General features: G+C 36.0%; 2 protein-coding genes across 4 annotated transcripts; both read left to right on the forward strand.

Annotated features, from left to right (window-relative positions):
* Nucleotides 1–1,072: 1,072 nt before the first annotated feature.
* On the forward strand, nt 1,073–11,705 carry lyn (LYN proto-oncogene, Src family tyrosine kinase). Of its 2 annotated transcripts, none has more exons than XM_051911357.1 (13): nt 1,073–1,254; nt 4,188–4,318; nt 4,468–4,519; nt 4,608–4,704; nt 4,798–4,896; nt 5,008–5,111; nt 5,199–5,348; nt 5,863–6,015; nt 8,229–8,411; nt 8,526–8,602; nt 9,789–9,942; nt 10,143–10,274; nt 10,753–11,705. In XM_051911357.1, exons 2-13 carry the CDS (start codon nt 4,193–4,195, stop codon nt 10,953–10,955), a joined length of 1,530 nt encoding a protein of 509 aa, XP_051767317.1. In that variant the 5' UTR covers nt 1,073–1,254; nt 4,188–4,192; the 3' UTR covers nt 10,956–11,705. The 2 variants fall into 2 exon arrangements, with proteins under 2 accessions (XP_051767317.1, XP_051767325.1); XM_051911365.1 differs by having other exon boundaries at nt 4,188–4,261.
* Nucleotides 11,706–12,030: 325 nt separating this feature from the next.
* urod (uroporphyrinogen decarboxylase) lies at nt 12,031–19,153 on the forward strand. 2 transcript variants are annotated; one of them, XM_051911384.1, is made up of 10 exons: nt 12,031–12,148; nt 13,152–13,264; nt 13,357–13,436; nt 13,524–13,586; nt 13,668–13,865; nt 13,958–14,119; nt 14,245–14,382; nt 15,070–15,170; nt 17,738–17,804; nt 18,202–19,153. In XM_051911384.1, the coding sequence occupies exons 2-10, from the start codon at nt 13,237–13,239 to the stop codon at nt 18,364–18,366; spliced, it is 1,002 nt and encodes a 333-aa protein (XP_051767344.1). In that variant the 5' UTR covers nt 12,031–12,148; nt 13,152–13,236; the 3' UTR covers nt 18,367–19,153. The 2 variants fall into 2 exon arrangements, with proteins under 2 accessions (XP_051767344.1, XP_051767338.1); XM_051911378.1 differs by having other exon boundaries at nt 12,052–12,231.
* The last annotated feature ends 2,561 nt before the right edge of the window (nt 19,154–21,714 follow it).

The following is a 21,714-nucleotide window of genomic DNA, read 5'->3' on the forward strand; positions in this document are numbered from 1 at the left end:
CATACCATTAACTAGCAGGGGAGTCTCGAGAGAAGCCAGGTTATCCTGGTATATTTTTGTTGATATGAAAAATAGTTTAGATTTAGCAATATGGTGGGTGTATGATGTATATTACGATGTTATGATGAACTATATGCCTTTCTCCACCGAGGTTCTGAGTTTTTCAAAGCGTTTCTAATGGATACTGATTGTTAGAAGGCAGCTGTCTGACTTGGCGAACGGGAACATGGTTTGCTTAACATTAGCAACACATTATTAGCTGTTTAATAACATAGTCAAGCAAAAGGCTAATCATATTAATTACGTAATGTGTTCGATGTTGTAAAGAGCGATACCATTGTGCGGTGTTTACCTCAGTAAGTTGACTGAGTGGATCTCTGAGCAGGCGTGAGTGAGTGGAGGCGGGGCTAATTTGCATTTTCATTGACCCGAGTATATTAAAGGAGGCAAGGGTGTAGAGTTACATTCAAGCTATTTTAAGGCATGAAGACATATTTTCCACAGGAAAACAACTTTTAAATATGTAATTTTGGTGATAAAAGATGAGTTTCAAGGGATAAAACTATTGACTACAGGGGGACTTTAAAGGAACCATGCATGGAAGTCTTAAATTGCACAGCCTGAAACTTCCCAGACACGTTTAATTTTCTTTTAGAAAATATCCATCCATCTATCTATCCGTCTAACTGAAATTACTGTTGTAATTACATGTAGGTGTTTTTGAATTTAAGTAGAATGTAAAAGCATGTATTTAGCCTAAAAGATAAGAGCATTGTATCACGTGATTAATAAATATTAGTACGTAGTAGGCCTAGTTAAAAAAAAATTAATATAAAGTGGGACCTATTAATACATCAATAATTATTAATCGTTCATACGTGCATTTCTAATCAGTAGGCAAGTTTTACAAACGTCTATTCGAACCGTCACTACCAAAGAATATAGCCTAATAAACTGTATGTTTTTATCACGTTTGAGGGTTTTGTTTCCAAACGCCAGAGTCTGCATTTGACAAACACAGTCACTGCGGTTTTATGCAAACAAATAAAACAGAACTCTGATAAACACAGTGAATATTGTACACCAGGAAGTTGAAAGAGCAGTAAAAACAGCAGGCGTCCAGTCTCGGGTTCCTCATTCTGTGTTTGTGTGTGTCGCTTCAATGAGAGTCAGAGAGCGCGCACTCGACGGGCATTTCTCTCAGAAACGATTCCCGTTAAATGCGAGTTAACAACTTTTTCTGACATTTGACAGGTAGGTAAACTGTTCTTTCTTATCTGCACTACTGTTGTAAATTCTTTCTTACAGTCTGTACTGATGTTACAGTGAATGTGTAATTTAACGGTTTAATCCTGTGTGTATCGTGTTTGTCTTTCTTTGTAGTGTAAAATATCAATTTAATCGGTCTTTCTATTCTGGGGGGCTTTTGTATGAGATAACAATTTAGTGATGTGTAAATGCGTTTGATGGAAACTCGGCTACAAAAGTAGAGAAAGCCGGTTAACCTAATAATTTTCCTGGAGTAATAAACTGGCTGTAAAATCTGGATAATTATTAACTCAATGCTTTTAAATCATCACTTTAATTTCTCAAAGTGAGTTTTACAAAGATTATTTTGGCCCGTCATCACAACATTAGGTACAAATCACAACATTTCCCATAGAAGAGAAATCACTAATGAATTCAGAGTCTTTTGCTGAAGTGTCATGCTTCTCATATTTGTCTCTTGAAAAAAAAAAAAAAAAATCATAGTAATCTTATATTTCCTGTTAAGTTTCAGACAAGATCTCAACAATATCTCAAAATGTGCCAAGGATTTCTGAGATACCAATGTCTGCAATCAAAAATCAGATTTGAAAATGAATGTTTAATCATTAAGAACAAGATCAATATCTCATTTGAATACATTTTTATTTCCCCCAAGGAATGAGGAAAAACATGAGAAAAATGTTGTACATTAGTAATCGAACATTAGTAATTGAATATAATTTCATGTTTTCTTCCAAATACTGCTTTTATTTTCCATTTTGTCTTGCGTGAAAATAACATGTAACACATATCAACTTTATGTCAAGGTCAGCAGCCTTCTCGTGGCATGCTTCCCATTTTATTTGTAGACAAACACCAAGTTTTTACACTTTGACACTTGACCTGAGTTGTTGCAGAAACACCCTTTTCTTAATGTATTTTTCTCAGAAATTAGGCCTATTGACTTACTGTCCCTCCTCCAGCCTCTCAAATGTCTATCTGCAGGCTACAAAAACTAGAGTTAAATAGCCTGTATTAAGCTTCATCTTTCAACAAGTCAGTCTCAGGGCACATATAGCGTTCAGAAGATAGACTGAAACTCAGAAGTAGTTGAGAGTTCTTTTGTGTGTCTCTGCCTTTCCTGTGTTACCGAGCGCCCTAGAGACGCTGGTCAGAGGAGGAAGTGTGCAGCCCCAGTGGCCTGCTTGCTCACGCATTAATCTAGCATTATATCCTTGTTACTAGTTTCCTGCTGACATCTAAAAATATTGTCACATCAGTTGAGTCCAGGACAGGCACATTTTCAGTTTCTCCTTAGTGTTGTTTAGCCATTTAACCAAGTTTTGACAACATTTCACCTTCAGGACAATGGTGGGCACTTTTTTCCTCTGTCTCTTCCTTATTACTTCTGGCGTTACATCGATTGTAGCCTAAATATTTACAGAACAATAGGTTCTCAGACTTAATGGTTAGGAATTTTTTTGGCGCTGAAATGGTCAAAAGGCAACCGTGTTAAACATTTCCTGTAATACCAAAGGTTGGAAATAATTGCCAAACAGTCTTGTCAGAATTTACCAATTCAGAGGGCAATGCTGGGCCAAAATATGGGATCTGATGAAATAATGGATTACGTGATTTTTTTTTTTTTTTTTTTAAATCACACTTCCATCTGACTCCTATGTGTTCATTGTATGTTTTTATTTGTTGTTTGAATTGAAACCTGGCAAACAGAAAAGAAAATGAAGTTATTCAGTGTTTGCTGCTTATTGACTTGAAGTGCATTGCCTAAGAGATTTATGGTACATGAATTTCCTGGTAATCCTGTTGCCGTTGCTTTGATAAAACTGACACCCAACGTTTATGACCTCCAACGACCCTGATTTTGATAGAGAATGATTATCTCTCCCCAATATTTTAAGCTGTGAGAATAAGGGAAGGACATCTATTCCGCGGGAAATACCTTGGTTTCTTCCCTATGAAACTCTAACCTTGAATAGCTTGGCACCATCTTGGTTGATGATTTATATTGCTTGGAGCCGTAATGTTTGCTATAATGTGTTCACCTGACCTTCCATTGGGTTTTGCAAGCTGCAAGTGTTTTTTATAACACGTTGAGAGGGTGTATCATATTATTACTTACAGTATATGACACTTTTTAAAATATTATGGCAAGCTTGCGTACTGAGTGATTTGGTACTTCTTATGACCCACTTGGATGAGCACACACCACTGTTTTAAATGCAAATAAAACAGTTCTCCATGACTTAATTTTATGCATCATAGGATATGGCATTTGAAACAAATTTCAGAAGTAAGTTATATTCTACTTCCCACATTTATTAATGAATAAAGCTAAATTACACCCATTCTCAAGTGATAAATGTGTATCTTAACAATTAAACAAAGATAAAAAAAACTAAGATGCCGTGATCATCTGGATTGAAAAAACAACTTTGTAAATTGTAGTATATTATATTACATGATATTGTAAATATAATGACGTAAATAAAAACAACAATCATATTTAAATTTTAATATACATTTATAACAAATATGAAATAATATAATCTTTAAAATATATTTAATACATTTTCAAATAATCAATATTATGTTTTCATTTTATAGTATAATGATTTCATTTGGTGTCAAAAAGCTTAAAATAACAATTAAAAAATCTGTTATGCATATTAATCATCAAATACTTATAAAGAAATCTTCTATATCATATTTGTCATGTAAAAATATCATCGATATATCTGTGTTGAGGGAAAGAAGAATGGTCTGGAATCTCTTCTCCAACAGTGCTCAATATGAGGAACCTATTCAAAGTTTATTTGAATAAATGTTATTTTGATGTAAATGTGAATGTCATTTGTTGTTTTAAATCCAAATTCTGTTCATATTTTATGAAATGACAGTGGTTAATCTTTTCCTTGCAGAAAACATGGGTTGTAAAAAATCCAAGTTGGATGACCAAAATGGAGGTGTGGTTGAAGGGAGCAAACACCAGCCAGTACGTACTGACCAAACTGTATATGTGAGAGATCCAACCTCCTATAAGCCTCATATAGTAAGTAGTGAGTTAGATGGGGGGAACATTCAGTCTTGAATAACTTTGCTGCTTTGACCTTCCTAGTTTCTGAAGAGAAGGGTTTCTGATGTTTTAAAACCATTTTCATGATTATCTCATGAATGAATGAGAAATGTTTTATTTCACAGAATACTCCACCTCCCGGCCTCCTGCCTGGTCAGGTGTTTGAAAAAATGGAAAGTAGGTCTGATGATCTTTGTTACGCATTCTGCATCCTTCTGTAGCTTTGAGCTGTTTTTGTAAAACAATTTTTTTTTTTTTAATACAGAAAAGGACAAAATAGTTGTCACTTTGTATCAATACGAAGCCATTCACCCTGATGATCTAGGCTTTAAAAAAGGAGAAAAGTTAAAGATTCTTGAAGAGTGAGTGAATGTAATCATCATTCTTTCTCTGCTATTATTTTTCTTTGCCTGTTATCATGAAATGTGAGATTTTTTTTTTTTTTTTTTCCCCAGGCACGGAGAGTGGTGGAAGGCAAAGTCTTTGACCACGCGCAAGGAAGGATTCATTCCCTCAAACTATGTTGCAGAAGCAGACACAATTGAGACAGAAGAGTTAGTGCTGCTCAATACAATAAATTACAAACAAAACAATAAGATATTTGTTCATGTTCGAGCACTTGATTTTTTTCATCGTGGTATGTTATCTTTTGACGCACAATTTAGATGGTTCTTCAAAGAAATCACAAGGAAGGATGCAGAGAGACAGTTGTTGGCACCTGCTAATAAACCTGGATCTTACTTAATACGGGAAAGTGAAACCTCAAAAGGTGTGTGCTGTTTATTGTCTGCTTTTGTGTTTTTTTTTGTGGTAATATATGACTGTGGTGTAACATATTCTACATTGTTGTGAACAGGAAGTTACTCACTGTCAATCAGAGATGTGGATGCTCAAGGGCAGGATATTGTTAAACATTATAAGATCAGATCTCTGGATAATGGCGGCTACTACATTTCTCCAAAAATCACATTCAATGACATCAACAGCATGATAAAACATTACCACAGTAAGTTATATGTATACGCAGAATTGTTCAAAGATTTGGGGTCAGTGCGATTTTTATTATTCAAATAAAGGCTGTTCTTTTGAACTTTCTATTTATCAAAGAATCTTAATAAAAATGTAACAATAAGAAATGTTTCTTGAGCACAAATCAGCATATTAGAATGATTTCTGAAGGATCATGTGACACTGAAGACTGGAGTAATGATGCTGGAAATTCAGCTTTGCCATCACAGGAATACATTAGTTTAAATAAAATAGAAAAAAACTATTTTAAATTGTAATAATAATTCACTATATTGCTGTTTTTACTGTATTTTGATCAAATTAATGCAGCCTTGGTAAGCATGAGAGACTATTTATAATCTTTTAAAAACAATAAAACAAAATCGTACCATCCCCAGACTTTTGAACGGTAGTTCCATGGTATATATACATATATATTATGTACACTCCTTATTATCTTCGGTTGGGGTTTGTTTGCTGAAATAATAAGAATGTACCTAATCTTGTCACAGAACAAGCAGACGGATTATGTCGAAAACTAGAGAGATCATGTGAGAAGCCCAAAGCACAGAAACCTTGGGACAAAGATGCCTGGGAAATCTCTAAAGAATCCATCAAGATGGTGAAGAAGCTCGGAGCCGGGCAGTTTGGAGAGGTGTGGATGGGTGAGTTAAGGAAATGAATCCCTCCAGCTTGACAGTGATTTACAAAAATATCTGGAAGTTACAAACATACATTTAATCATGAAGTGTTTCCTTCATCAGAAGTCCGTAACATGTTAGACTTCCTAAACTACAGCAAAAGTGTTGCTCTCTTTATGGTCTTGTTATTCAAATTCTCAGTTATTCAAAGTTTCTAAGCATGTGATCAAAAGAACCCACAGTTTAATGTGCTCTTCGGTGGGTTTAGAAGTGACATCCTTCTGTGTTTGTGTCGATTAATCAACCTAAAGGATCTTCTTTGAACATGTGTAGGCTTATTGTTGTTATCTAATTCTTTGAGCCATAAAAGCTTTGACGACACGCATTCAAATCTTGAGTCTTCCTGCTGTGGCTTCTGCCGGGCATGAATGGCTCCCTTATAGCTCTGACTGATAGTACACAGAGACCCGGCACAGGCGAGACTCTTATCAGTTAGATCTGAGGAGGAAACTGCTATGCAGTTGACGCAGGATTTGCATTTGGATTTCGTTATTATTCATGTGCCTCTTTCCCATTTAGCCGACACGATGAATTGCAGGAAGCAGTCTTAGCAAATATACAAATGGCTCTTGACTGCCCCTGGCCAAGATGTTTCCTTAGGCGCACCGTGACCTTGTTGGCACAGCGTTGCCAGACCTTAAACACACTATGAATCTGTATGATGACCGAAGCACTTCCTACTGTTTGGTGTTCCCCTACTCTCTAAAAATGCTGGGTTAAAAACAATCCAAGTTGGGTTGAAAAAAGACAAACTCAGTGATTGGGTGGTTTTAACCCAGTGGTTGGGTTAAATGTTTGCCCGACCTTGGGTTCATTTTAAGGAAGCAATACAGTAATTTTTAAACAATAGTTGAGTTAAAAACAAAACTACTCAGCAGGTTAGGCAAACATTTAACCCACTCGCTGGGTTTGTCCATTTTCAACCCAACTTGGGTTTTTTTTAACCCAGCATTTTTTTAGAGCGTACTTTGTTATGTCTCAGCTCAATTTTAGACAGATTTTATTGGATTTGAACTGCTCAGTTGCACATTTGGGCATTAAATGTCCAGTAGATATTACACTCTAAAAAATGCTGGGTTAAAAACAATCCAAGTTGGGTTGAAAATGGACAAACCCAGCGATTGGGTTGTTTTAACCCTGTGGTTGGGTTAAATGTTTGCCCAACCTGCTGGGTAGTTTTATTTAACCCAACTATTGTTTATAAATTACTGTATTGTTTGCTTTAAATGAACCCAAAATAGGTTGGAAATTAAAAAAATGACACATAATTACTAGAGGCAACAATAATAATCAAAAGGTGAACATTTATCAATAAGAAATGTAATAAATGTTATTGTTTAATTATATTCATTAAACTTATTAATAAATGTTCATTGAATAACATTAATAAATGTTAATTTCCAACATACTTTGGGTTCATTTAAAACAAACAATACAGTAATTTTTAAACAATATTTATCAATAAGAAATGTAATACATTTTATTGTTTAATTATTATTCATTAAACATATTAATAAACCCAGCCGCTGGATTAAAACAACCCAAGTGCTGGGTTTGTACACTTTCAACCCAACTTGGTTTGTTTTTAACCCAGCATTTTTTTAGAGTGTACTTTATGTCTCAGCTAGACAGATTTTATTGAACTGCTCAGATGCACATTTGGGCATTTAAATGTCTAGTAGACATTAGTATGCAAACCACTTCAAAGGTGTGGAAGTTGTCTGTGCTGTTGAATGAACGGGAAATGGCATTTAAGTGGAACAAGGGATGAGCACAGATGAGGTACAATACAAGTTCACAGTTGTGCAACATATCTGAAGTTTTTTAGCTTCTCTGTGGTCAGTAACCGACCTTAACGCAGTGGCGCTGTCATCACTTCTGAGAAATGTAGTTTATGGACAGCTGTGAGTTACATAAGATCCTTGGTGAGAAAATGTTAGGATTTGGAGTCAGTTCCTATAAAAGGTTTTTCAACACTGACTAATAGTTCCTACATCAGCGCTGATTAATTCTCTGCCACATGGTTGCATTTCTCAGTATGTTTCGTGATGGAGTCAGCCTTCAGTTCGCTGTTTTGTGGCTGGACTGCAACTGTGTGAGGCATTCGAACAGGAAGATCCTTATTAACCAGAGAGAAATATCACGCATATTTATTTGTGGTTTCATTTTGTTTGCAGCCTACTACAATAACAGCACAAAAGTGGCAGTGAAAACACTGAAACCAGGCACAATGTCAGTGGAGGCCTTTTTAGAGGAGGCCAACCTGATGAAAACCTTACAGCACGACAGACTCGTGCGCCTCTATGCTGTCGTCACCAAAACTGAGCCCATCTACATCATCACTGAGTTCATGGCCAACGGTACAGAAATACATACTCTTCTGATAATTAAAATGAGAGAATATGACTTGATATGAGATTTATTGTTCATGAAAAAGTTGTACTCTTAGCAACGGTTTGTCTCCTCTCCTTCAGGAAGTTTATTGGATTTCTTGAAAAGTCAAGCTGGCTGCAAAGTTCAGTTACCGAAGCTAATCGATTTTTCTGCACAGGTAAAAATATTTGTTAAACAAAAAATAAATTAGCCTGCTCTTCTCTTAGCCCACCATTTCCGTATTTCTGGAGTGACTTTACGGGTTTTTACGTCATGGGGCTGATAACACTTTTTCCATTAGTTGAAGAAAAAGAGGAACTGATTCTCTTGTCTGCCAGTATTTCAAAACAAAGAATAATAATACATTTTCTCAGAAATAAAGCATCTCATTAGATTTATAAATTCAAGTTTAAGTTTAAATATCTGTTATTACAGGGCAATCAGAATTTAGGTAAGAATAAGAAGGTAACTTGTTACAATGAATTGGATGAATGAAAAAATATGACTGGTTAAAGCATCATAGAATTCATACAGTATTTACAGCCATAACTACCGATTCAAAGGACGATCCACATAATCTAAGAAGAAAATTTGTTTTCAGTGAGTCTTTAGGGCTAATTAGAATCTTACTTCTGGTAAAACAGCATCAAATGGCAAAATTGCACATCCTGTTTCAAAGAGTAGAAAGAGGATGCCAATGTAGAAGTGAGAACATCTTTTTCCCTGTGTAAAGGCAACTTTTACTTGGTTAAAATAAACTGAGAAATAAAACTACGCCCAATTCTAAAGTGGAAAATCCCTCCAGTTGCTAATTTACCGTGAGACTGTACTAACCTAAATAATGCATGCACTACTCTTCAAAAGTTTGGGGTTTTAACATTTTAAATGTTTTTGAAAGAAGTCTCTTATGCTCACCAAGGCTACATAACAGTAAAACAGTAAAATTGTGAAATATTATTACAATTACAAATAACTGTTTTATGTTAATATATTTTAAAACGTAATTTATTCCTGTGACGGCAAAGCTGTATTTTCAGTCTTAAGTGTCACATGATCCTTCAGAAATCATTCTAATATGCTGATTTGGTGATCAAGAAACATTTCTGATTATTATCAATGTTGAAAACAGTTATGCTGCTTAATATTGAAGCCATAATCCATTTTTTTCAAGATACTTTGATGAATAGAAAGTTCAGAAGAACAGCATTTATTTGAAAAAGAAATCTTTTGTAACATTATCAATGTTTTAACTGTCACTTTCGATCAAATTAATGCATCCTTGCTGAATAAAAGTATTAATTTCTTTAAACATAAACTCCGGGAGATAATGCTGTCGGTAATGCTGAGCTTGTGTGTCTCTGCAGATAGCTGAAGGTATGGCCTACATTGAGAAGAAGAATTATATCCACCGTGACCTGAGAGCAGCTAATGTGCTGGTTTCAGAGAGCCTTTTGTGCAAAATAGCTGATTTTGGCCTGGCCAGAGTAATTGAGGATGACCAATACACAGCCAGAGAAGGTGAGTGTGACACCTCTCAGTGGTTTAACAGCATACTGGATGGACAGGTCATTTTCTACAGCATTACTATGTCAGACGCCTCTCCAGGCTGTGCTTGTTACGGCTGTTATGCATACTGATATTGTGATGGTTTCCCTGCATCAGTGGAGCTGACTGATATGTGTGAATTTGAGGATGTGTTCTGTGTCTCTTTATTTCAGGAGCAAAATTTCCTATCAAATGGACGGCACCTGAGGCCATCAACTATGGATCTTTCACCATCAAATCGGATATGTGGTCCTTTGGGGTTCTCCTGTATGAAATTATAACATATGGGAAAATTCCTTATCCAGGTAATTTAATTGTGTTAATGGCACCTTGATTACATTTGAGTGTAAATAAAGCATTCTGACATCAGTAAATGGCCAGCTATCAACATTACTCCAGGAGAGAGCTGCAGTGGAGTAAAGATGACCAAACTAAATCTTTTGTCAGGACTTTATCGCCATCTTCTGGTCATATTGTGTTAGATACATTTAAGTATTTCAGTTTTGGTCAATTTGATACATCTGAAAGGTGAATTTGCCGTTTCTGTTCTGCTAATTTTATCAAATGTAGTTGTAAAAATAATGACTGGTATCCTGAACACTCATTTTCCTCGCATTTCTACTATATAGACAACCAAGTTTTATTAAAATCCCATTTTGCCAGCGGTGAAGTACCCCTTTAAACATCGAAAATAATGTCTTTCTGAAAAGTAAACACAATAAATGACACACACTCTTAATCAGTCCCTTACCCTTTCACTTCCTTCTTTTTTCTTTGCTTCAGGCATGAGTAACAGTGAAGTCATGAGCTCTGTCCAGAGAGGATACCGTATGCCCCGGCCTGAAAACTGTCCTGCTGAACTTTACGAGATCATGACCTCGTGCTGGAAGAGTAAACCAGATGACCGGCCCACGTTTGACTATATTCAGAGTGTACTAGATGACTTCTACACAGCCACTGAGGGCCAGTACCAGCAGCAGCCTTGAGGATGCAAAATCATCCATCATATTTTTGTACTGTTTCAAGAGGATCAAAAGATTTGTGATTTATCTATGAATCATTGTACTAATATGTAACTAATAACTGGGTCAATCTGCTTACTTACATGTAAGCAAGGTTAAGATTTTCTATCTCTGCTTCAAATTGAAGTTTTAACTGCCTATTTGCTACTTTTGCTATTCACATTTCAATGGCTGCATTTCAATTTATAAATAATTTTATAATTTAAAGTGTCCTATCAAAGTTGTATTGTTATTTTTAAATGCCAAAACACACCTTTTTTTAAAAACCAGGTGTTTGAAAACTGGAATCTGGGTCACTATGTAAACTGCAAAAAAGTAAGAGAAAATGAAAGATTTTATGAAATATATTTTTAGGGCGATCCAAGACAGTCATAAAGCTGCTTTTGAAGGATATCCATTGTGAAAGGGAAGTACCAATACATTTTAATTAAATTAAAATTCAGGTTACATACACATAACAGTACTGTAATAAAATTATATATATGATTATAAAATGAATGTTGAAAAACTCACGTTTTTGCAAAATAAATAATTTATATACATGAATTTTACAGATGCCTTTAGGCCTATATTTTAGTAAGAGGGACCTTTGGGATCATTAGTATTTGGAGGTCCTTACAATTATGATCAAATGAAATTGATGCACTGTAAACCACTGTAAAGGTAATGTTGAACATGGCATTGTCTCTCTTTTTTTTTTTTTTGTTTTTTTTTTTTGTGCAACTACTTTTAATAACAATATTGATAATGTTACTATAATGAATTGTGGCAGAGGCCAATATTTTATTATACATTTGTAATTAAGCCTATAAATTGACCTGCCTTTGATTAGCTAAGAAATAAATGCTCTGTATATTTAAAATATTTGTACATTTGTACATTATCTAGAAACCTAATAAAGTGAATATTTCGTGATTATTAATGCAGTTCTAGATTGTACAGAATTCTGGGTCATAAAATACAATACTGCCGAAAGCTAAGGATATTAGCTTGAAAAATAAAAGTTTATTACTGTTTAATAATCTGATAGCCCTCTTTAAGTCACATCCTCTCTAAATCCCACCTACTTGTGGTCATGTGACAATTTCAAGATGGCCGCGCCCTTCAGTTTGGAGGCGTGACGTTATTCATATTGTTACAACACACTGTCAGACAAGGTAAAAAAGCTTATCAAGCCTGCAGAATTTCATTCAAGCTCTCCGTTGAAGCCGGTAATAATGGATAAGGACAGTTTGATTCTGTAAGTTAATGATGAATGTTTGCTGATTGGCGTAGTTGGATGTTTTCATTATATGTATTGTTATAGGACCAGAGCTCACTGACAATAAAATAACATTAAGTTAAGAATTCTTGGCATCCGTACTGTTATACAAGCGGATGCTCGTTTTTACAGGGCTCCAAGAAGTAGCTACTGTTAAGTTGCATGTTATATAAGCAGTTTCGTTTTGAAAACGTATGTTCTTGATATGTAGAAAATTTCCCTTGGACGTAGTTGTACAGTGTCAGACATAAAGTTACAATTAAAAATAATTTCAATAATAATGGCACTTCAGTGTCGTTCTTTAAATGACAATAGAGGAAAAATAAAGCGTATTACAGCATTTTATGTCAGTATTGATAATGCAATAGTGATTGCTAATAAAGGGCGTTATTATCAAATCAATCATATTTAATGAATTCTTTTGTAGCATTTACACTCTGCTGCTTAATGTTTTTGTAGGAATATTTTTTCAGGATTCTTTAATCAATAGAAAGTAACAATACAAAGGTATTTAATGCCACTTTTGATCAATTTAATGTGTCATTGTTGAATTATTATTATTACATTTTTTTTTTAAATCTCACTGACCTCAAAATTTTGAATGCTAGTGTATATCTGCATGACTCTGTAATGTGAACTACAGGGTGTGTTTTGTGCGGCACAAATGCTTATCAAGCTGTGAGGAATGAGTAAACCGTTAGTCCCCTGATCTCAAAAGCCTTTATCTACTCGGTTCACTTGCTGCTGAAAGCATCTGTGAAACCTGATGATCATAACCCAAGGGAGGGGCCTCAAATGATACATGAAATCAGACAGCTACAGATTTGAAGAAATAGTAAAAAGTAATATTGTGTAAATTAAATTCTGAAGCCTTTTGTCTTTGCTTTTTTCCATCCCAGCCCCAAAGACTTTCCAGAGCTGAACAATGACACGTTCCTAAGAGCCGCACGAGGAGAGGAGATTGAGCACATTCCAGTGTGGTGTATGAGACAGGCTGGCCGCTATCTGCCAGGTATGTACCAGTGCTGAATGTGATCATTTATCATCATGAAGTTATTCTTTTTATCCTTTCATTTATATTTGGCTTTATTATCTGTTTAACAGAGTTCAGGGAATCTAGGGCAGGGAAAGACTTCTTTGAGACATGCCGTTCTCCTGAAGCTTGCTGTGAGCTTACGTTACAGGTTAGCACCACTGAGCACCTTCTTTGCTGCTGTCTTCTTATAATTGTAGCATATTAGGTTTTAACACTGTCAATTTTCTGTTTTCAGCCACTCAGACGATTCCCATTTGATGCTGCCATCATCTTCTCTGACATCTTGGTGGTCCCTCAGGTCAATTTGACCTCTAACTTACCAGTTTACCAATGTATATTAGTGTGCATGTCTTTTCATATGTGAAATGTGTATGAGCAGGCCATGGGAATGGAGGTTCAGATGAGTCCAGGAAAAGGCCCCACATTCCCTGAACCACTGAAGGAGCCTGAAGATCTGCAGAGACTAAAGACTAAAGTGGACGTATCGTCTGAACTTGACTACGTTTTTAAAGCCATCACACTGACACGACACAAAATAGAGGGAAAAGTTCCTCTTATTGGCTTCACTGGAGCTCCGGTGAGAAAAACAAGCAATCATCCTCAAATCACTAGAGATACTGCTTTAAAATAAACACAGTTGTCATCTGTTCTGTCTTTTATGAATGTCAGTGGACTCTAATGTCCTACATGATTGAAGGAGGAGGCTCTGCGACACACTCGAAGGCTAAACGCTGGCTCTACAGGTACCCAGAGGCCAGCCACAAACTACTGAGCCAGCTAACAGATGTCATAGTGGAGTATCTTCTTGGGCAGGTGAAAGCTGGAGCTCAGGTGAGAGAAAGAGTGAGACGATATGAAGGAGGGGAACCATTTAAAAATCTGTTTAGATGTTCAGTAAAAGTTTTACAGATACAGGATGTATTTTAAACAAGTTTCACTGAATGTCTGTCCTTTAGGCTCTGCAGGTTTTCGAGTCTCATACTGGTTGTTTGGGCCCAGTGGAGTTTAAAGAGTTTTCTCTGCCATATCTGAGAAACATTGCTCGCCGTGTTAAGGACAAGATCAAAGAATCTGGTTTGGACAATGTGCCTATGGTGAGCTTTAGTTTTTCTTTTATTATTATTATTATTAACTTGAAGTCTTTCTCCACTCTTGCAAATATTTTTGTAAGTCAAGTCATATTTATTTATATAGCTCTATTTACAATGCAGATTGTTTCAAAGCAGCTTTACAGTGATAGCAGGCACATAATTTTGGCTGTACAGCAGCTCTAGAAGAAAATGGTGTCATTGTCCAGCTTAAGTAAGTTCCGTTTGATCCAGCTCAGATCAGTTCGCAATTTTTTTTTTGGAGCGAAATTAATAGTGAAATAAGAAGGTATTATTATTTAAATTATAATATTTTATCATTACATAATAACAGTGGTTAATGTTCATTCAAATAGTTACATACCATCATTTTTTTTTTTTATGTTCTTAAAAGTTTCTTAGGGCCGTTTTTCCAGTTAAAAACGTGAGAGGCAGTTCAGTGGAACCAAAAAAAAAAAAAAAAGGGCAAGGTCGCCTCATCTTGCTTTGAGAATGCCGCGTCATCACGAGACCGGCAATGTTACACAATGCACAACGGCTCACTAATCCACACTTGTAATAACATAATTTGCCACTAGTTGTCAGTATCAGGTCAGGTTTTGTTGCAGGCCTTTCATTCGAGTCCCGAAAAGAGTCTCCTTCCACGATCCATTAGGTTCTCTGTAACTTTTGTCTTTTCTGTTTCATTTGCAGATTGTTTTTGCTAAAGATGGTCATTATGGGCTTGAGGACCTCTCTGAGTCTGGTTATGAAGTCGTGGGTCTCGACTGGACCATTGACCCGCATTCAGCACGGTCAGTCACAGAGATGTGATGCAGCTTTGATGAGAGTTTTTCTGATTTTGCCTGCAAAAGTGTTCAGACTCTTAAGCAATTCTCGCCTCAAGATCCTATTCTACAAGTTTGTTCCTTAATGGTTTTCTTTTAAAGCACTGAAACTCAAGTTTGTATAGGTGTTTTTTTTTTCTCTCAGACAGATTTGCTCCAGATTGATGGCAGTTTATTGGATGCCACACATTTCAAATAGTGTTACAGTTGGAATGAGATCAGAACTTTTACTGGACCATTATAATAAGTGATGGGGAGTCGACTCAAAAAAAAAAATTGATTCCTCGACCCTTAATAGCCCCAGTGTCGGAGTCGACTCCAGCACAGGAATTGACTCTCGTTGTCGACTCTGTTGCTGTGTCTGAAATTGCCTAGTGGTGTATAAGAAAGCTGGAGCTGTCGCTGAAACAACGTCACAGTCACATAATTTAGCTTATTTACAATAAAATAACAACCAATTACGTTGTAATTATATTTATACCGCCGTGCCAGCTTTGTGGTTTACTCGATTTTTTTTTTTTTTTTTTTTTTTTATTAATTTGGTTTGCCATGGTACCCTAATTTGTGTTCATAATCTTTAAACTAATTATATACATTTTTTAAACTGCCAACAAGTATAAACACATTAATAAGTATACATAACTGTATCCATTTAGACTAGATATTACTTTTAGTATTTTGAACTACCCTGTACAAGCAGTACTTATTTTAAAAAAAAAAAAAATGTAAGCTATTACAAGAGCTGACATCGCCCTCACCCAACCGTTTAGAGGAATTCATTAAAAAATACATTACATAGAATACATTCTTTCTCGTTTATTTAACTCTGAAATAATATTCGACCAAGGCTTTTCTTGTTAGTTTTCCCTCTTTAAAAAGAGGTAGTATTGGCAATAACTAGAAAACGACAAGCATCATATGTCATCTCTAAACTGGACTAATTTAGCCAATCATGCTAAAAGTGTGTTGTTCCAATAAAGGTAGTTTTAGGCTTTGTGTTGGGAAAAATAATAGACCACATTTAATGTGTAATAATGACGGCAATCTTGTATTCTTTCTTATATTGCCGACCTTGTTTTGACTTAAAGTAAATGGAGCAAATGGAGTCGATTCTGGGAGTTGATTCCATTGACTCCTATGGTGGGAGTTGGGAATCGGAGTTGACTCCGAAAAACCTGGAATCGAGCACCACCTAATTATAACACATTTTCGTTTTTGTTCTTTAGCTCTGTTTTCTAGGATTAGTTTCCCGCTGAAAGATTAAAGGGTGAGTTCACCCGAAAAATGAAAATTCTGTCATTAATTACTCACCCTCATGTCGTTCCAAACTCGTAAGTCTTTTGTTCATTTTCGGAACACAAATTAAGATCTTTTTGATGAAATCTGAGAGATGTATGTCCCTCCATTGGCTGCCTTTGCAACGACCACTCTGATGCTTCAAAAACTTCATAAAGAGATCGGAAAACTAATCCATATGAATCGAGCAGTTTAGAACAAATTTTCTGAAGAGACTCGATCGCTTTTTATGATAAGATTTGATTTAGGCTTTTACTCAAATATAAACCTTGATCAGCGAACATAAACAGAAGCTCAAACTAACTTGAATGATGCACAAGAACAAACCTCTTCTGGAAGCTCAAACGTGCTGCGTAACACATGAAAATGAACCTCATTGGTTACGCAGCACATTTGAACTTCTGGAAGAGGTTTGTTCTTGTGCGTTATTTTAGGTTAGGTTATTTATCGTTTTCCACATTGCAACTGAATCTGTTGTGCTTTTGGCTAAACACCCAAAGAAGTGCTTCCAAGCACTTGGATGTTGTTTTTATTTTAGATAAAGAGCTCTTTACTCTCAGTACCAGTGCTGTCCTTTAGATTGACAGCCTTAATGTTGTTTTTCTTGTCTGTTTTCTTTTTTATTATTAGATATTTTATGCTTCATAGGTAGAGGTCAGTTGTAAGACAGTCCTCATTACATTTTCATTTGTTTTTTAATTTGTGTAAACTGAAACATAACACTTCAATAGAAATAGAAATAACACAGCCAACCAGATGTCAATATAGGATTTCTAATCCAGTAAAATGAAAGGCATTGGTAGAGTCTGAATACTTCTGCAAGACCAACAACTTATTCCCTGTTATTGCTGTTTCAATAAATTTTAAAATAACAGTAGGGTCGCCTACAAATGGAATTATGTATTATGTAGTTACTATCTTAAACTAATCAAAACTCAAAAGATTTTTTTCAAATAAATGCTGTTCTTTTGAACATTCTATTCATCAAAGAATTTAGTTTCCACAAAAATATTAAGCAGCACAACTGTTTTCAACATTGATAATAATAATAATAAAAAATATTTCTTGAGCAGCAAAGCGGCATATTAGAATGATTTCTGAAGGATCATGTGACACTAAAGACTGGAGTAATCATGCTGAAAATTTGCCATCATAGGAATGAATTCTTTCAAAAACCCAAAAAGTCTTTCCAACCCCAAATGTTTGAATGGTAGCTTAAATCATCTTGTATTTTTCAGTGTCAGAACTGGAGGAAAAGTTAGTTTGCAAGGCAACATGGATCCCTGCGCTCTCTACGCCACAAAGGTAAGGACATGAACGTCAAAACAACACAAACCCAACCAGTTCTCTGCATTACTTCAGTTTAGTCTAGGCTTTACAGAAGTGTAATGTGCTTGAAAAGCAACGCTTCAGTTCTGGTTAGTCCATTTCAATAGAGAGGCCATTTTGTTTTTACAAATTTAGGCCCCGCTGGAAATATGAGCCTTTAGAACAGCTGTTTTCCACACAGAGCCGTCTCATTGCTCATTCATTACAAGCATGGCTTTCATAGCATTGTTTTGATGCCTCCCTTTTTTTCCACCATCATTTCAGAAGTTATAGGGGTGTGACTGCCCAGCCTATTTGAAAAACATTAGTTCAAAGCACAAACCTGATGTATGAAATCCAACCTAAACACTTCTCTTTGTTTATGTGTGATCAGGAGCGCATATCAGAGATTGTGAAGAGGATGTTGGAGGGCTTTGGCACAAAGGGCTACATCGCTAATCTGGGTCATGGCCTGTACCCTGATATGGACCCAGAAAATGTGGGTGCGTTCGTGGAGGCAGTACACACCCACTCTCGCCAGCTCCTCAACCGCAAATAAGACGTTACTCTCCCATCAGAACACCTAAAGCAGATGAGAAACAACTGTTGGAGTGCATCAGATGTGTTATAGGATGAATCTCACAAAACCTGTCAAAAAAATCTATTTATATTTTTAAATCAAAAAGAAAAAAAACATATTTTGATTTACATTTCACATTTCCGTACCAAAATCTCATTCGCAGTACCATATTGTGAAAAAAATGTATAGGAATCATCAGGACAATGTAAAAATTTGATGCCTAATTGTCATGAAAATAATGTTACAATGCAAAACATCTTAATTTTCTGAAATGTAGGCTTCATTTTCTATATGCAAAGTCTTAATGTAATTTTTTTTCTTAATGATTTTGTGGTGAAATATGACCTAGATATTTCTTGACAGGCTTTGAGAGATTCGCATAAAAGGCTGGGCCCGACTCATTTCAATGTAGGACATCTTTCTGTTTTACCTACTTTTTATAATCGCTCCACACCAATCCATCTAATCTTTAATATAATTTTCAGTCGAAACGTGTCTTTTTTTTTTTTCAGCTAGATTGATGTTTTCAATAGAGCCGATGCACTGTACGTTCACTGAAGTATGTGGAATAAGTGACGAAAGATGAAATCTGATTAAATCTGAAGCGCTGTATGGGTTTGTTTTTAATGTAGTACCATAGTAACATCTGGGCTGAGACTGTCTTCACTGGAATAGTGACTGACACTAATGAACCACTGAGAATGTGTGTACATATCAATGGATGTTTTATATGAAGCGAAATAAAGAGTAATCCTTTTAAGACAAACATCCCTCAGGGGAATTTCTCCGAGAATGTCACGTACCTAAATCATGTGCAACCTTTTTTTTTTTTTTATTCCCTTTGTTTTGCACGAGTCTTTCGGTGGGGGTTTACCCTCTTGATCTATGATTACTGTCTCTCTTACTGCCTTTCGCATTTAGTAATAGAAATGTTAATCCCAGAGGACGTAATACCAAACGACGAATAAGCGCAAATCCTTAAATCCAGTTGTTTTTGTTTTTGGGAGGGTGGGAGTGGGATTCCCCAGCAACAGATCATGTGACGTGACGTACGCAAGATGTTTTGAAGAACCTTGAACTTCAAAACAAGGATTTATGGGAATTATTAGACATTTTTCAATCATGTTAGTGCTTTCTGAACCCCATTTGTGGATATGAAAATGATATAGGATTTCAGATCCCTCATTTGTTAGCATAACAAAATGATTCCTAATTCATTTTTGGTCAAAGTTGTTTACTGTCTGTTTTACAAGCGACCGTAGACTGTAAATTGAAACAACATGATGGATGTTTTCCCACACTTGCTTACGGTCATTTAGTGTGAAATGGTGGCAGCTGCAGCCCTCTTTTACCCTCATCCGCCGGTGTGCGGTGTTGTCAATGCAGGATAAGTCTGGCCTTGATTGTGTGTTAGGTGCTGTAAGCCCTGCTGAAAGAAGAAACGTCCTGTAATCAATTTGCTGATTAGTGTTGTTGGATTTTTAAGCCCCTGCCGCTCGCTGCTATTTTGTGTCTATGGAGCACAGCTGTGATTGGGGGGCTGGGTCCTTTTCCTAGTGAGGCAGAAGCACATACACACACACGTGCACACATTTATTCTGTGATACCTCAAGGGGCTCCTAGCATTATTTTTAATTGCAACAATGAATCCAGTAAAGAAAAAAAAAGATGAATTCCCCAAGGCCTCCTTTAAGATGCCACAAGGGGGATGAAAGTGGGGGTTTGGGCTCAATCTCTCAGCAAATCAGCAGGCCTGAAAATCCAATATGTTCCTGAAGACAGCAGGCTGTACATCATTTGTCAGGTCCTTGCACTATCACTGGTTAATCAGATGGTAGGGTTTTGGGGGGCTTGGCCCAAGATTGATTTAGAATTTTGGGGAAAGAGAGATAGAGGACTTCAAGATGGTGTCAGTCGTATCTTGTCAAATCAAAATGATTGGTCATTCTCACCATTCAGCATGTGTGGTCATTAATATTTAGTTTTTTTCTTTGGGTTAGGGTTAATGGTGCGTGGGTTTGGGCATTTGTTAGGGTGGAGCTTATAGTTGCAGCCCCGCCCTCATCGCAAGCTTGAGCCTGCCTACGCACTTTTCTGTTTTCTTTGTGATTGATTTGTCATGTCTTGTAACTAGAACGCTGGTAAGGACACAATATTGTTCACAATAAGGTTCAGTTTGTAAAAGGTAATGCAATAGCTAACATAAAATAACAGAAAACAATCCTTAGCTTTTATTTCTAAATACAGTAGTCAACATTTGAAGTGGATCAAAACCTTTCATCAAAGTTGTCCTAAAACCTTCTTTTTAGAACAGCTTAGTTCTTAGGACAACTTTGATGAACTTTTTTTATCCACTTCAAATGTTGACTACTATATATGAATGCATGTTATTCTAGAAGTTAAAGGGTTAGTTCACCCAAAAATGAAAATTCTGTCATTAATTACTCGCCCTCATGTCGTTCCAAACTTGTGTTCTTCTGAACACAAATTAAGATATTTTTGATGAAATCCGAGAGCTCCATAGACAGCAATTTAATTACCACTTTCAAGGCCCAGAAAGGTAGTAAAGACATTGTTAAAATAGTCCATGTGACTGCAGTGGTTCAACCTTAATGTTATGAAGCGAGAAGAAATTGTTGAATAAAGTCGTTATTTTTGTTTCTGCACTTCAGTTGAACCACTGTTGTCACATCAACTGTTTTAACAATGTCTTTAGTACCTTTCTGGACCTTGAAAGTGTTGATTATATTGCTGTCTATGGACGAGTCATATACCTCTCGGATTTCATCAAAAATATCTTAATTTGTGTTCCGAAGATGAAGGTCTTACAGGTTTGGAACAACATGAGGGTGAGTAATTAATGACAGAATTTTCATTTTTGGTGAACTAACCTTTTAAGTAACTTACATTTTATACACAACATTACTATTTTGCCTCCACCAATGAAAATGATTCCATACATAAACTGATGCATATCTCCGAGCAATGCATTGTAATGGTATTTTGAGTGAGTTGCTTGAGTGAGTGAATGATTCAATGACTCACTAAAAAAAATATATGTTGCCACCAACTGGCTTATCATATCCTGTAAAATTGGCATTAAAAAAATTCCCACCACTATTACACAGACTGACAGTCTGTATGTAATGTGCAAACAAAGACAAGCGGAGTGATACAATCGGTGAAAAGTCCAAAAGCTGTTGGACTGTATATTGCCGTTCAGCCAATCAAATTCGAGGACCACACTTTTGCATTTTAATTCTGTTCCTCTCAAAATGTTCTCCCATAATCCACTCTAGCTCTCCATACCCGCTCAGCCCACCCTAC

Source organism: Ctenopharyngodon idella, chromosome 2 (genome assembly GCF_019924925.1).
Source record: "Ctenopharyngodon idella isolate HZGC_01 chromosome 2, HZGC01, whole genome shotgun sequence".
NCBI lineage: Eukaryota > Metazoa > Chordata > Actinopteri > Cypriniformes > Xenocyprididae > Ctenopharyngodon > Ctenopharyngodon idella.